General features: G+C 62.5%; 1 protein-coding gene across 1 annotated transcript in view; it reads left to right on the forward strand.

Annotated features, from left to right (window-relative positions):
* The window catches only part of CRISPLD2 (cysteine rich secretory protein LCCL domain containing 2), a 58383-nt gene that overhangs the window by 10952 nt on the left and 33860 nt on the right, over positions 1-13571 (forward strand). The window contains exons 2-5 of the mRNA XM_045439874.1: positions 2699-3013; positions 7603-7721; positions 10330-10462; positions 10787-10902. Coding sequence (XP_045295830.1) covers positions 2774-3013; positions 7603-7721; positions 10330-10462; positions 10787-10902 — 608 coding nt within the window. The 5' untranslated portion in view covers positions 2699-2773. The remainder of the gene's footprint in view (positions 1-2698; positions 3014-7602; positions 7722-10329; positions 10463-10786; positions 10903-13571) is intronic.

Consider the following 13571-nt stretch of genomic DNA (forward strand, 5'->3'; position numbering starts at 1 on the left):
TTTGGTGAAGGGTCACCGTGATGTAAAGGTTTTAGTCCCCTGGGGGGTGACACATGGGCGCCTTCTCATGGCCAGGAACCACCGTCAGACCCAGAGGCCAGTGGAAAGAGGGTTGTAAGTTGAGGCTGGGCTGTCGCGGGGCCTGTCCCTGGCAGGGTGGGGCTGGAAACTCCTCCAGAAAGCCCACCCTCGGGGAGGCAGGGTGGCACAAGGGAAGGGCTGTGTCCCAAGCCCACGGTGTCTGCTCCCCTGTTGTATGACTTTGGGTACTTCTGAAACCACAGAGGCCTCAGTCTCCTCCCCTGTGAAATGGGCGCAGTAGAGCCCAAACCCCTGGCTCATCGGGTGGGTAAGACGAGTCGTCGAGAGGTCGGTCTCATCAGCGTCAGCCTCCTGGGTCGGTCGGGGAGCGCGCCTGTCACCGGGAAGCCGCAAGCAGCCTTGGACAGCGCATGTGTCTCGTTTGAAAAACCGGTTTAATTTTTTGATTGTGGGTGGGAGACTCCGTTGTGATTTGAGCTGTTGGGGCCGAGGAGGCCGGAGGCCACGCCCGGGGCCCCGGGAGGTGGGGCTCGGCCTCCTGATTTACCGTGCCCCCCTTGCCTCCTTCCGTGCAGTGGCCGGCGGGAAATCAGGAACGGAATCCCATTCATCCATTTATTGCCTGGTGCACACGTGTGAGGTTGCCACAGCGGCCGTGACCAGGCCTCACCGGCCAGAGGCTCCAACAGTTCTCGCGTTCTGGAGGCTTGGGGTCCGAGGCCCCGGTGTGGGCCGGGTGGGTTTCTCCCGGGGCCTCTCTCCGTGGCTGTCTGCTTCCTCATTCCTTCTCTTATGATGACAGCAGTCAGATTGGGTCAGGGTCCGCCTAGTGACCTCGTCTTAACTTCACGACCTCTTTAAAGCCCTGCCTCCAAGCACAGCCACACTCTGAGGTGCTGGGGGCCTCAGCCTGTGGATCTGGGGACAGCGCCACAGCTCTGCCGTCCCTGTGGTTCCCCTGCAGCACAGGCTTTGCTGGAGCGTCAGGACCCGGGCCTTGCCCCTCCCCAGTGGGGACCCCCAGGCCCCCCGAGCTCCGACAAGACCCAAACACCTTCAGAACCAACAGTGCCCTGGGCATGCTGCCCACGAGGTGCTGTGAGTGGCCCAACCTGGGGCAAGTCTGCGTCTCCCAGGCACGGATTCTCATGGGGGCCAGGCAGAGAAGGACCAGCCTATGAGCCCTGGGCACAGGAGGCCCCATTCTTTTTTTTTTTTTTTTTCTTTTTCTTTAACGTGTATTTATTTTTGAGAGATGAGAGTGTCAGCAGGGGAGGGGCAGAGAGAGAGGGAGACACCGAATGCGAAGCGGGCTCCAGGCTGCGAGCTGTCAGCGCAGAGCCTGATGCAGGGGTTGAGATCATGAACCGTGAGATCCTGACCTGAGCCAAAGTCGGACGCTCCACCCACTGAGCCACCCAGGCGCCCCGCTACAACTTACTTATCTGACCCGACGTCGTATTTGGGATTTGTTTATGCTGACCCTCACACGGCCATGGGTCGTTCCTTTTGCCCTGCTGTGTGATCCTGGGGCCCAGTGCCCCACGGTGTGTTTACCTGTCCTCGTGTGGGAGTCATTTGAGTGGGGCCCCCAGGTGATTTGACCCTACCCGGGCTTCGGGCGAGTCACGGTTGATTCATACGAGCAATTCACGCCTCACGCCTGCGGGGGCGCCCTGGCCCTTGAGCTGCCGGGGCGCACAGACCCAGTGCGGTCGTGACGCCCGGTGGGCGCTCTGTGACGTCGGTCTCTGCTCTCACTCTGTCTCCAATGGCAGTCTCCCGGGTCAATGTCTTGGCATCTCTGTCAGCCGGCCTTCTGCAGCTGGGAAATGTTCATATATGGTGACGCCACTAACCCGGGAGAGAGGTCGGGACCCCGGGGGTCTGCGTTACTGGACTGACGTGCCGTCTGGTCTCCAGGGCTCTGCCCCAGAGGGAACTCCCTGGGAGCGAAAGATCCAGAGAGAGCCGGGCCTCCCTGCCGGATGGCGGCTATTTTCGTCTGCAGCAAGGCTCGGTCAGGACCCTGGAGAGTTTCCAGGGTCCGAGTGGGAACTGCCCCGTTCCCATGGCTCCTGGGTTCCAGGCTGTGCCTCCCTTCCCTCCCTGCCCCCTGCGTCGTGCCCCTGGCAGACCCAGCCAACCCGATGGGTGAGAACTGGTTACTGCTCACGTTGGGGGAGACCAGAGGAGGCTTGAGGCAAGGGCGGAGCCTCTCGGGGTCCGGGGCGGCTCGGCGTCCCTCACGCTGTCCGCCCCGCCGGGGGCGACTGTGGGTTTCCTCGCCTCTGTCCCCAGCCCGAGCGGGAGCTCCCTGAGGCGACGCACAGTGTCCTCTCCACTTTTGCGTCCCGGGGTCTGGCGCAGAGATAGATGCCCAGTAAAGGTCCCAGTCACTGACCGACTCTGCCCGCTGAGCAAACACACACCCTCCAGCCCTGCCTTGTCCTCTCGGACCGGACGACAAGCCAGGACGAGGATCACGGTCTGTGGGGGGGCGGGGATCCTTGGTTATCGAGCCTCCGCGAGCCTCGGTTTTCACGTCTGCAGGGCGGGGCGAGCGATGGCTGTCCTGCTCTCTGCCCCGTTTGAGCCCGCGCTGTCGCTGGTCTCATACTGACTGATGTCCCTGTTGCCCTCCGCTTCCCTTCAGAGCTCTCGCGCCCCAGCACCGCCTCGGGAGCCCAGCCCGCCTCGTCGCCCCGGTCCCCGCTGCCTGCCCGGCACCATGAGCTGCGTCCCGAACGGCGTCGTGCCCTTGGGGCTGCTGCTGCTGGTCTGCGGGGCCCAGGGCTTCTTCCTGCCCAACGTCACCCACTTGGAGGAGCTGCTCAGTAAATACCAGCAGGACACGCCCCACTCCCGGGTCCGGAGGGCCATTCCCAGGTCGGACAAGGAGGAGATCCTCATGCTTCACAACAAGCTGCGGGGCCAGGTACAACCCCCGGCCTCGAACATGGAGTACATGGTAAGTGCCGCGCTCCCGCGGGGGGGCCTGGGCCGCACATGCTCTTGTCTCAAGGGCGGGGGCGGGGGCCGGCTCGGGGTCTCCTGGCGAGAGAGCCCCCCCCCCCCCCCGCCTCCATCCTTCACACCCAGACAGCGCTCGTGAGTTCCCCGTGAAGCAGCCCGGCCCGGGTCCCGCCCGTGGCTCTCCGCTGGTCCGTCCTCGAGGCCGTCTAAGGGCTGGGCTTTGGCGAGCCCAGTCCCAGCTCCACTGGCTCCTCGCGTGTGGCCGTGATGTGTCCCCAGCCAGTGGGAGCCTCGGCCTCCACTTCGAGAGTCCCTCCTCTCACGGCTCTGGGACGGTGTGATGACGTCACGTAAAGTGCGGGCCACAGGCGCTCACCCCTGGGGCCCTGGGCCCTGTTGTCACGCCGCGGCTTGGTCCCCGGCCGGTCTCGGGCCACCCTGCTCTGTCGGAGCAGCAGCGGGGGCCGAGTCCGTGAGAGATGGGGTGTCTGTTGGTGAGGGGGCTGGCAGACGGGGGACAGTGGAGGGTCCCCCGTGACCCTGGGGAAATCCGACACGGAGGAGTAGAAGGTTAGCCGGCTCTCCCAAGTCCGTGCCTCCAGCCCTGCCTCCCCGCCCGCCTCTCCGTTCCTGCCCGCACCCCTTCCGTTCTCCCCAGCCCCGTCAAGTAGCTGCTGCTGTCCTCCCATTTTACAGAGTAGGAAACTGAGGCCCCAGGTCAGAGCTGGTCGTGGCAGAACCGACTGCGGGACCCAGGCTCAAAGCCACCTCTCTGCACGCCGTTTCAACCCTGGCACCCGCACGGCCCCTGCCGGCATCCACGGCCTCTCCAGCATTTTCCATCCTCTGTGCCTGTCCCCCGACGCCTCAGCTAGCCCTGGGGCTTTTCACCTCCCATGTGGCCCCCGCTGGCCCGTCCTGAACCCTGCTTCCTTTTACCTTCCTGACATTCACAAGGTTTGTCTCCTGCCCAGAAGCCTCCAGGCCCCTGTGTGCCCAGGGTGGAGCCCACATGCTCAGGCCTGGCACTCGGGGCCTCTGATCAGGAGCTCCTCTGTCCTGAGAGGCCATTCGGGGTCCCCCGAAGATGCTGCAGGCCCTCCACCCCCCAGGAGTCTGGTCCCCAACTCATGCCTTATCCCGTCGTAAGCAACCGTCGCTCAGTACCCGGCTCGTCTCCCTCCCCTGGACTTCACCGTCCCTTTTCATGGTGCCTTGTGCCGTGACGTAGGAGGCCCTCGTGGTCAGGGGTCATCCTGCGTGCCTGCAGACCCCTCATCGTCACCGTCTGTGCCCTCCCGAGGTGGCCCATCCCCGGCTAGAGGGCACGTGAAAGGCTAGCCATGTGGGCAGAGCACCCCCGAGCACGGCTGTCCTCTGGGAGTTTGTTACGAAACCATTTCTTTCTTCCCTCAAGAAAACCACCCGGGCATCTACTCGGAAGGGGTTGTGCTAATCTTTGTTTTGTTTTGTTTTGTTTTGAGAGAGAGGGAGTGAGCCAGGGAGGGGCAGAGAGAAGGAGGGAGAGAGAGAATCCCAAGCAGACTCCACGCCGTCGCCACAGAGGCCGACACAGGGCTCGAACTCACAAACTGAGATCACGAGCTGAGCCAAAGCCAACAGTCGGCCACTTGAACGACTGAGCCGCCCGGGCGCCCCCGGGGTTTGTGCTAATCTTAGGAGGAAGAGTGGGCACCCTTTCAAAATGCTGATGTATGAGACAGCTGATGCAGACCTTTTTAGGGTTAAAGCCGTCGAGAATTAGAGCGGATTTCTTTGTGGCTTTGGGTGTGGACTCTTCCCCCATCCTTCCCGACACTCTCTACCTCTCTGGATAGGTCAGTCTTCCTCCCGTGCCCCTCCCCACCCCAAGGCCCTGTGTGGTGCCCGCCAGGGAGCAGAGAATTTTCCTTGGCCTGAAGCTTGACTGAGCCCTAAACCCCCGGGATCCCGTCTGCTTCCTGCCTCCTTTTGGGAATAGGCTAGGTTTATGCTGGTCTTTTCGTCACTGCCCCGTGCTTGCCCAGGGGCCTTGTGGGAGATTCAGCGCAAGTGAGCAGGGCTTAGCTACGCAGCAGGGAGGGTCCCAGTGCAAGCCTGGAACGGGCCTGCGTGTCTTCGTGTTTGTTTACTCGCATGACTTCAGGATTGGAGCTGGGATCTGGGTCCTTGGGTCTGCACGGCCTTTCAGGGAAGCTGAGCCTTCACGGGTGTGGTCGGGGCCACCTCTGAGCAGGGCCACGAGGCAGGGAAGGAGGCACGAGTCCCAGTCTCTCCCCGGTGCTGCCCCTCTGTGCATCCTGCTTCCACACAAACAAGTGGCAATAATTCGAGAAAACGTCTTGAAAATCTCGCTTCCGGCTCAGCCCTGCCTGCCGGGGCTTTGAGCTGCGGTCCCTTGAAACAGCCTCAGCATTGAAAGGTGGTTTTATTTTTAAGTTTATTTATTTATTTTGAGAGAGAGAGAGAGAGAGAGAGAGAGAGAGAGAGAGGGGTGGGGGGAGGGGCAGAGATGGGATGGGGGGAGGAGAGAAAATCCCCAGCAGCCTCCGTGCTGTCAGCACAGAGCCTGACGCGGGGCTCACGAACTGTGAGATCTTGACCTGAGCCAAGATCCAGAGTCCGAAGCTTAACCGACTGAGCCAACCGGGTGCCCCGGAAGGTGGATTTTCAATCTCCAAAGAGTTAAGGCACCCTCTTTTGAGGTTTTATAAGTGGACAGGCTCCGGAGCCAGCCTTCCTGGCTTGGTAGCTGTGTGACTTCAGGCAGATTAGTTAGCCTCTCTGTGTTAACGTTTCCTGGCCTGCACCATGGGGACAGTAAAAGTCCCCTTTTCCCAGGGTGGTTGAGAAGAGTCAACGAGATGATGCATGAGGACTAAATATGTCATCTTCAGCTCATCTTCAGCTGGGAAAGCACAGGCTGAGCGGGGGGTGAGGGGCAAGGTGGGGACTGGAGGGGACCCGTGAGGGCTGGAGTGAGCAGGGGCCCGGCCCGCCCTGCCTGCATTCACCCAGGCACGCGTGCGTCATGCCGGGGCAAGAGTCGTGGCCTGCGACGCCGCCGTGGCAGGGGGGCACTGAGCAGTAGAGGGTGTCGCACACAGTCACAGCCTTGACTGCCAGCCCTGCGCCCCTCTGTTCGGGAAGCATCGTTCTGAGGCCCTACTACGTGCCGGGCACGGCCGGAGCCGAGGGGCGGTTGGGAGGTGAAGGGCAGGCCCCGGGAGGAGGCCTCGGATGCAGGGGCGGGGAGGGCTGGGTCCCCGTTTGGCCGCGGCCTGGTGCAGACCACGTGTGGAGTCTGCCTGTCTCCAGCCAGAATTGCAGACGCCTTTGACCCCCGAGATCTGCCAGGCATGACCTCGCCCTCCCCGCACGCCTCCCCGCTGAGTTGTAGAAGATGTTATGGCCCCGGACCAAAGGCACACAGGGTTCACGCTGCTCAGAATAAACAGTGAGCTTCTGAGAAGCTTCTGAGAAACCCCTCAGGGCGGGGTCCGGGCCTGCACAGGCTCCGCCCTGCCTCCCCGGGCTCCGGGAAGGACCTTAGCCGGCCGCTTCCAGAGAGGTCTCCCAGAGAGGTCTCCGTGCGAGCTGCCACCCGTCCCCACTGTGTCCCCCCCACCCCGGCGCATGGCGTCTGTTCCTTCCCGGAGCATTGGGTGGTCCGCTGCTTGGAGAAGGAGTCACCACGTTGGTTCCGTAGTGTATTTGGGAGGGGGTGACCCGTAAATCCAGAAGGCGGGAGGAAGGTGGTGCCACATCATGGTACAGTACGGGGGGCGTCTCGTGGCGGGAGCGGGGGCTCAGATCTGCTAAGGAAAGGGCATCGGCAGGCAGGTCACCCGCCCGAAGGCAGGCCCGTCCCCTGTTGACTGCGTGTGGCCTCTGCGATGTCAGCTCCCGTCCCCCTTCCGGCTGTGCCTGGGCGTTGGAGAAGGACCCCGGGCAGAAGCGGCACAGCGCTCGGTGGGCACTAAAGGCAGGGCGCTGTCGGCAACAGAGGAGTCTGACGTCTGAATGCCCCTGGCTGTTCGGGGCTCTGTGTCACTGAGGCTGGAAAGAGGTGGCAGGGCGGGAGGCCGGGGAGGCGCTCAGCTTGGCGGGGGTTCCGTACCGGGGTCCCGCAGCCTCGCGTTCCCGGCCACGTCCCGGGGCTCTGGCCGACAGTCTTTCAGTGATCACCTACTGTGTGCCAGGGGCTGGGGCTCTGCAGAGAGGGGACAGCCCCTGCCTGCCCCACAGGCCGCTGTATCTGCCCGATGGCGGAGACGAAGCCAACGGCAGTTGGCAGAGGCCGGGAGGCCGTGCCACGGGCTTGCCCGGCGTCCCCGGCAAGTCCGAGCCCGGGCGGGAGCTGTGAGGACGGCTGGAGGCCCGGCTTCTCTGGGCTCCTGGCTGACCTGCTGCTCTCCCCTTGCCGGCTCAGGAACCCGTCTGACGTGTGCACAGAACGCGGTGTCCAAGGGGCTGAGCCCCGGCCCGCGGCTCCACCTGGGGCCCAAGTGGGGGTGTCGCCGCAGGCTCGGTCCTGACACCCGTGCCTGACTCTGGCCTCCCCCGTGCCCCCTCCCCCTGCAGACCTGGGACGAGGAGCTGGAGAGGTCGGCCGCGGCGTGGGCTCACGAGTGCATCTGGGAGCACGGGCCCACCGGTCTGCTGGTGTCCCTTGGGCAGAACCTGGCCGTCCACTGGGGCAGGTAAGAGCCGCCGCGGTCCCGCCCTCACTTGTGAACTGGCCGCCACGGTCCATTGTCACGTCCAGCCTGCTGGCCGGTCCAGACGCCGATCGCCGCGCTCGGGCTTTCTGGAGCCGGGCTCTTCCGTTCCGTGTCCTTGAAAGGATTCCTGAGGGAGCCGGCTGGGTGAGCTGGGAACGCGGGGACGTTGCTTGCAGGGACGGGCCAGAGGGTCTTCTCCGCCCTCGGATGTCTGACTCCTGCTCATTCTCCAGGACCAGCCAGGCTCCGCCTCGCGAGTGGCTGCCCTCCTCCTCCCCTCCTCGTCCGGGGCAGGCCGGCTCTCACGGCCAAGGCCCCCTTGCCTGGAGGAGGCTCTTGACGGTGGTCTGTTACATGTCGCCCCCTGGCCTCCCCGGGGTCAGCTGGGCGCACGGCCGAGCCCCAGCCCGGCTGACGGCTGGTTTCCTTAGAGGACGGGGCGGGGGTGGCGGGGCGGGGAGTGTGTCTTCTGGGCCAGCGCAGACCCGCTGCCCAGCCGGACGATGTGCTGTGTCCCCACGTCCTCCAGGCCCGGACCCAGAGCCAGCCAGGGGGCTCAGGGCCCCCTTGGGCTTTGCCTCTACCGTTGACAAGTTGGACTGGACTTGAAGTGTCCCCTCGAAGGACGGGTCGGGGTTGGCCTGACTTGCAGCCCAGATGGTTCCCGGCTCTCGCGTTCAGCGTGGCCACAAGCAGTACCCTTCTCTTAGGCCACGCATCGGAGCAGGTGTCACGAGGGGCCCAGACACGTGACTTCACGGAAGCGAATTCACGCTTTTTTTTTTTTGTCCTTGGGTGAATTCTGCTTTTGATAAAATCCGTCCTCCGGTCGCACGAAAAGACAACGTCGACAGGGAGGAAGCCCTTCATCCCACGGCCCCGGCTCAGCCGCCCGCACTTGACTCTGGCGTAGCATCTGGCTGTGGGCCGGCATATTTTTACACAGTCGAGGCGGTGGCCAGGACAGCTTTTCATCCTTTTTCCTCCCTCCTCAGACGACGTCAGGCAGGTTTTCTCTTGTGTAGCCGTCCCGGCTGTCGTCGCAAAGGCTGCCTTCGGGCCGCCCAGCGGACAGGCCCAAAGTGAGCCGTTCCATCCTGGGACCTAGCCTCCGCCGTAGCTGCATCAGACCCCCTGGGAGGTGTGACAGTGCAGAGGGCGCAGAGGTCTCGCCCCTCCTGGGTGCGTCGTGCCCACCTCCCTTCCCAAAGAGCCCCTCGTTCTCCGGGACCCCGCGGCAGCCCGGCCGTGGCGCTCCGGGGAAACGGGCGGGCCAGAGTGTCCCTCCGCTCCGTGGCTGTGTGGCCGCGAGCGTCTTTTCCTACGCGGGCCCTCGGGAGACAATCCATTTCCCCGGCCACGTCGCTGACCGCCACCATTCGCTGTGGGTTCTGACAGTGTTCCAAGACCTCCCACTGCCTGCTCACCGCGGGGCTCGTGGACGCGGCCAGACCCCTATCGAACCCGCTTTGTTTAGACTTTGCTGGTGACGGTGACTGGGGATTTACATCCAGTTTATTTTCTCTCCCGGTAAGGAGAAAATGATGCCAACCCAGCGGACGGAGCAGTGGCCAGCAAGGGTGATGACCGGGTGGGGACAGGCGTCCCCTCCCCCTGGGGGCAAGGGAGGGCTCGGGTGATAAAACCCTAAATAGGAAGTTTCCCAAAGGGTCTGCCCACGTGACTGCAGAGCTCTGCCTGCCGGTTCCTGTGTCTTGAATTCCTTTTCCGCCTCGTATCTGACTCCTGGGGTCCCCGGCAGGAGTGCGGCCAGCCGTGACCGCGTGGAAACGAGAGCCTCCGGGCTCTTGTTTGGGGGGTGCCAGGGACCCGCGCCCCCCCCGTAGCCAGCCATCTCCCAGCTTTCAGACCTTCCCCGCCGCTGTGGATGTCCTATCTGAGCCTTACCTGGACAGTTACTCACTGTTGTTCTCTGCACTGACCTTAAACGGACTCAACGCCTGAAATCAACTTGTGTTGTTGCTTTATTTTTTTTATTTTTATTTTTTAAGTTTATTTATTTTTGACAAAGACAGAGTGCGAGCATGTGCGGGGGAGGGGCAGAGAACGAGGGAGACACAGAATGGGAAGCAGGCTCCAGGCTCCGAGCCGTCAGCCCCAGAGCCCGACGCGGGGCCCGAACTCACGAACTGTGAGATCCTGGCCCGGGCCGAAGTCGGAGGCTTAACCGGCTGAGCCACCCAGGCACCCCGTCAACCTGTGTTTTAAGCGACATCCGGGAAATGTGGGGCTCAGGGGCCACGTATATTTTCCCAAATGTACACTTGAGTGTAACGTAAAGAATGGCTCGCTGGGGGCCGGGCGGACGTTTCCTGCACACATAGGTGGCATGTGGGCCCCCCAGGGACTCTCCTGGCGCCCGGGGGACCCCGGGGGTACCCTTGCAAGGGGAGCCCTTGCAAGTCGGGGTTCTCGGCAGCGATACAGGCGCTGGGTGGGATCTGCGGCCCCTTGCCCGGGGCCTCCCCTCCTCCCGCCTGCCCGTGCGTGGTGGCGCTGGGAGCTGCGGTCTCCGTCTGCCGGGGGTGCGGGGGCCGGGACGTGACAGGCTCATCTGCCCCCGCAGGTACCGTTCTCCCGGCTTCCACGTGCAGTCCTGGTACGACGAGGTGAAGCACTACACGTACCCCTACCCCCACGAGTGCGACCCCTGGTGTCCGGAGAGGTGCTCCGGGCCCATGTGCACCCACTACACGCAGGTAACGCTCCAGGCGCCCCCCGAACCCCTTCACTCGCCTGGCCGCGCAGGACCGCCACCCAGCCGGGAAACTCTGCGCTCCCGTTGCCGCAACTGTTTTCTCTGACGTGGCGTTAACTCCAGGTGTCGCCGGCGGGCCGGGCTGGTGTTTGTGACCCAAGTACGGAAGCTGAGAGTGTAACAGGGATCTTTAGGGGGTGAGGGGAAAAAAAATCTGGTCCTTCCCCGCTTCGCGTCATACCCCTTTAGCACCAGCAGCCTGTAGATCGAGGTCACGTCGTGTTGGCTCGTCCTTAACTCTGACACACGGGTGTCCTCTTTTCAGATAGTCTGGGCCGCCACCAACAAGGTCGGCTGTGCTGTGAACACCTGCCAGAGGATGAACGTGTGGGGAGATGTTTGGGAGAATGCGGTCTACCTCGTGTGCAATTACTCTCCAAAGTAAGAACACGTGACATGGCTGGAAGGGCTGGGATGCGCTCGCCGGCCATGGAGGACCCAACTGAAATCGGCTTGAGTGGTGAAGTCTCTTCACGAGTTCACATAACGACACCCCTAGCGATTGGTGCATCCGGTGTAGCTTAAAAGCGCTGCAGTATCGGCGAAGACTCAAGCTCTTTCTTTTTCCCGGCTGTGCTATCCTAGCCTCTTGGTTCCAAGATGGCTGCAGAGCACCAGCCATCACATCCCCCCAAACTAAAGGGAAGAGAATGGTAGAAAAGGGCTTTCTCTCAGGCCTTCCTCACCCCCGGCCCACTTTCTCACGTCATTGGCCAGAACCAGGCCACTCACAGACGAGGGGGGCACAAGATTTCCCCAGTTGGCTTTAACCAATGAAATTGCCCTAACTGGCTTTGCCGGTCATCTGGGACCGTCCGAGCAAATCGGAAGTGGGAATAGCTGTTGACCGGCCAACCAGTGGGGTGTGCCATGGCAATACTCTGGTTTTCTTCTTCTCTAAAAATACGCAGCGGACAGCATTCTAGCAAACAAAGTCACGCTAGACCAGGTTTTCGCATTTTTACGCTTCCCCTGCTGGGAAGGACCGCGTGGCACCTCTGTGTGGCAGCCCCCTTCTTCCTCACGCCATGCTGATACCGTCGGCGTGCCACTGGTCCCTTCACTCATTCACCCCCTTTGCCCCTCAAACACGTGCCGATTCTCAGAGCACGATCTTCCCAGCGGAGAGCCCGCGGTTTGCACGCTGGCCACGGGGCTGGCCGCCACCCTCGCACCGAGCCGCGCACACGGTGTGCCCTTGGCGCGTGCTTGCTCCGTGACCGAATGCAATAAAAATGACCTCACTTATTTGGTTTGGGCCGGGAGTGGCCGCGAGGAGGCGGCATGGGGCGGGGGGTGGGGGGCAGCATCGCTAAGGTCGGGAAGAAAATAGCCACTCTGGGTGAAAGCATCTGGCACGCCCGTGTCCGCCGCGTCTCAGCAGCCCGCAGGCCTGAGGGCCGGCGGATTATGTCATCGCTGGGGGGAGGCGCAGGCCTGACAAAGACCAGTGATGGGCCCACGATGGTGGGACCTCCCCCCCCCCAACCCCGGCCCGGTGGCAGGTGGCGGGTGAGGGATAATTCCATTTGACTGTTGATGTAAAAAAAAAATCCGCCAGAAGATCTTAGCAGAAAAAAGTGCTGCCTGTTTTTGGTTCCGGCTGGGGTTTTTTTGTTGTTTTTTTCCCCAAAAGGAATACCGTCTGTATGGTACACGCTAGTCTTTTTTTTCTTTTTTAATAATTGACAGACCTTTATTTTTAATATTCCGTGTTCATGATCTGTCACATTAGGAAACCGATTCGGGGTCCTCGGTGCCCACTAGTCTTAAGTGTGTGGCTCGATAAATCCCACCCGTGTCTGTGTGGACCGGCCCGTGCGGGCGGCCGCGACCCAGTGCCAGGGGCTGGGGGCTCACATTCTAGGGGTTGTGCGCTCCGGGTCGAGGCCGGGTTCTGGTGATTCTCTTCCTCCCTGTGCCCTCACGTGACATCTCAGTGCGTGCAGGGTGGGGGGAGAGGGGGCCCTAGTGTCTCCTCTTATAAAGACTCGAGTCCTGGTGGCTCAGGGCCCCCCATCCATGTGGCCTTGTTGAACCCCACTTACCTCCTGGGAAGCCCCGTTTCCACACTGGGGGTGAGGGCCTCAATTAGGGGCCGGTGGGGAGGCAAACGTTCAGTCCGTATGATACGTCTACACTCATGGAACTAGCACCCAGCTCAGGATGGAGAGTGTTTTCAGGGGCCCAGGGTGTTGCCCAGAGGGCCCACCGTTCCGACATCCCTCCCCGTCGGTCAGTCTGTCTGGTTGGGACCCACACGGCAACGGGCCAGGCAGATCGGCTGTTTCGCGCCTGGCGTCTTCTGCTCAACACCGGGTGTTCGAGATTAATCCACAGTGTTGGCTGTTCAGCGGGCCTTTTTGATTGCCGCCTCGCACCCCGCGGCGTCCGCGGCCTCTTTCCTAAGAGTCCGAGCTGCTGGCCATTCAGGACGCCGACCTGGGCACCAGACCCGGGGGGTAGCTGACAGGGTGGGCTCGGGGGTGGTGTTTGGGCAGAAGTGGGGGATCCCAAAACCTGATGGCCTCGTGTGTCAGGGGGGACACTTACTCCAAGGACCTGTTGGCAGAGTAAGACCATCGTCCGCCCGCAGGACGGTGGCCTAGGACCTGGCACCCAGCCATCGGGCCATAAACGTTAGTGGTTCGTCTTTGAGGAAATGTGGAACCCTAGATGGGGGGCAGACTTGGCTGGTGGGGAGGGACGAGCCCATCTGGGGGCCAAAGACTGCGACGAAACCTCTGCCAACTTTTGAGAAGTGGCTTAAGAGGGGGATCTCAGAAGCTTCCCAGCACCAAGGTGTTGGGGCCTGGGTAGGGGGTGGCCCGCGGCGTTCAGAGTCGCGTAGGGCAGGACACGGGCAGGTGTGGGGCCGAAGGGGTACGTAGACGCGCACGCTGACGTGACAGAACACGACTGGGATTCTTCTAGAATTTTCTAGACTCTTTGCAGCTGCCCGGAAGCCTACGCCCTCCTTCCTCCCCCAGACAGCCTGGGAGAGGGGAGAGGGGGGCGCCCCAGGCCCTGGGGTGGCAGGCCCCCCCCCG

This window comes from Leopardus geoffroyi, chromosome E2, assembly GCF_018350155.1.
Source record: "Leopardus geoffroyi isolate Oge1 chromosome E2, O.geoffroyi_Oge1_pat1.0, whole genome shotgun sequence".
Lineage (NCBI taxonomy): Eukaryota > Metazoa > Chordata > Mammalia > Carnivora > Felidae > Leopardus > Leopardus geoffroyi.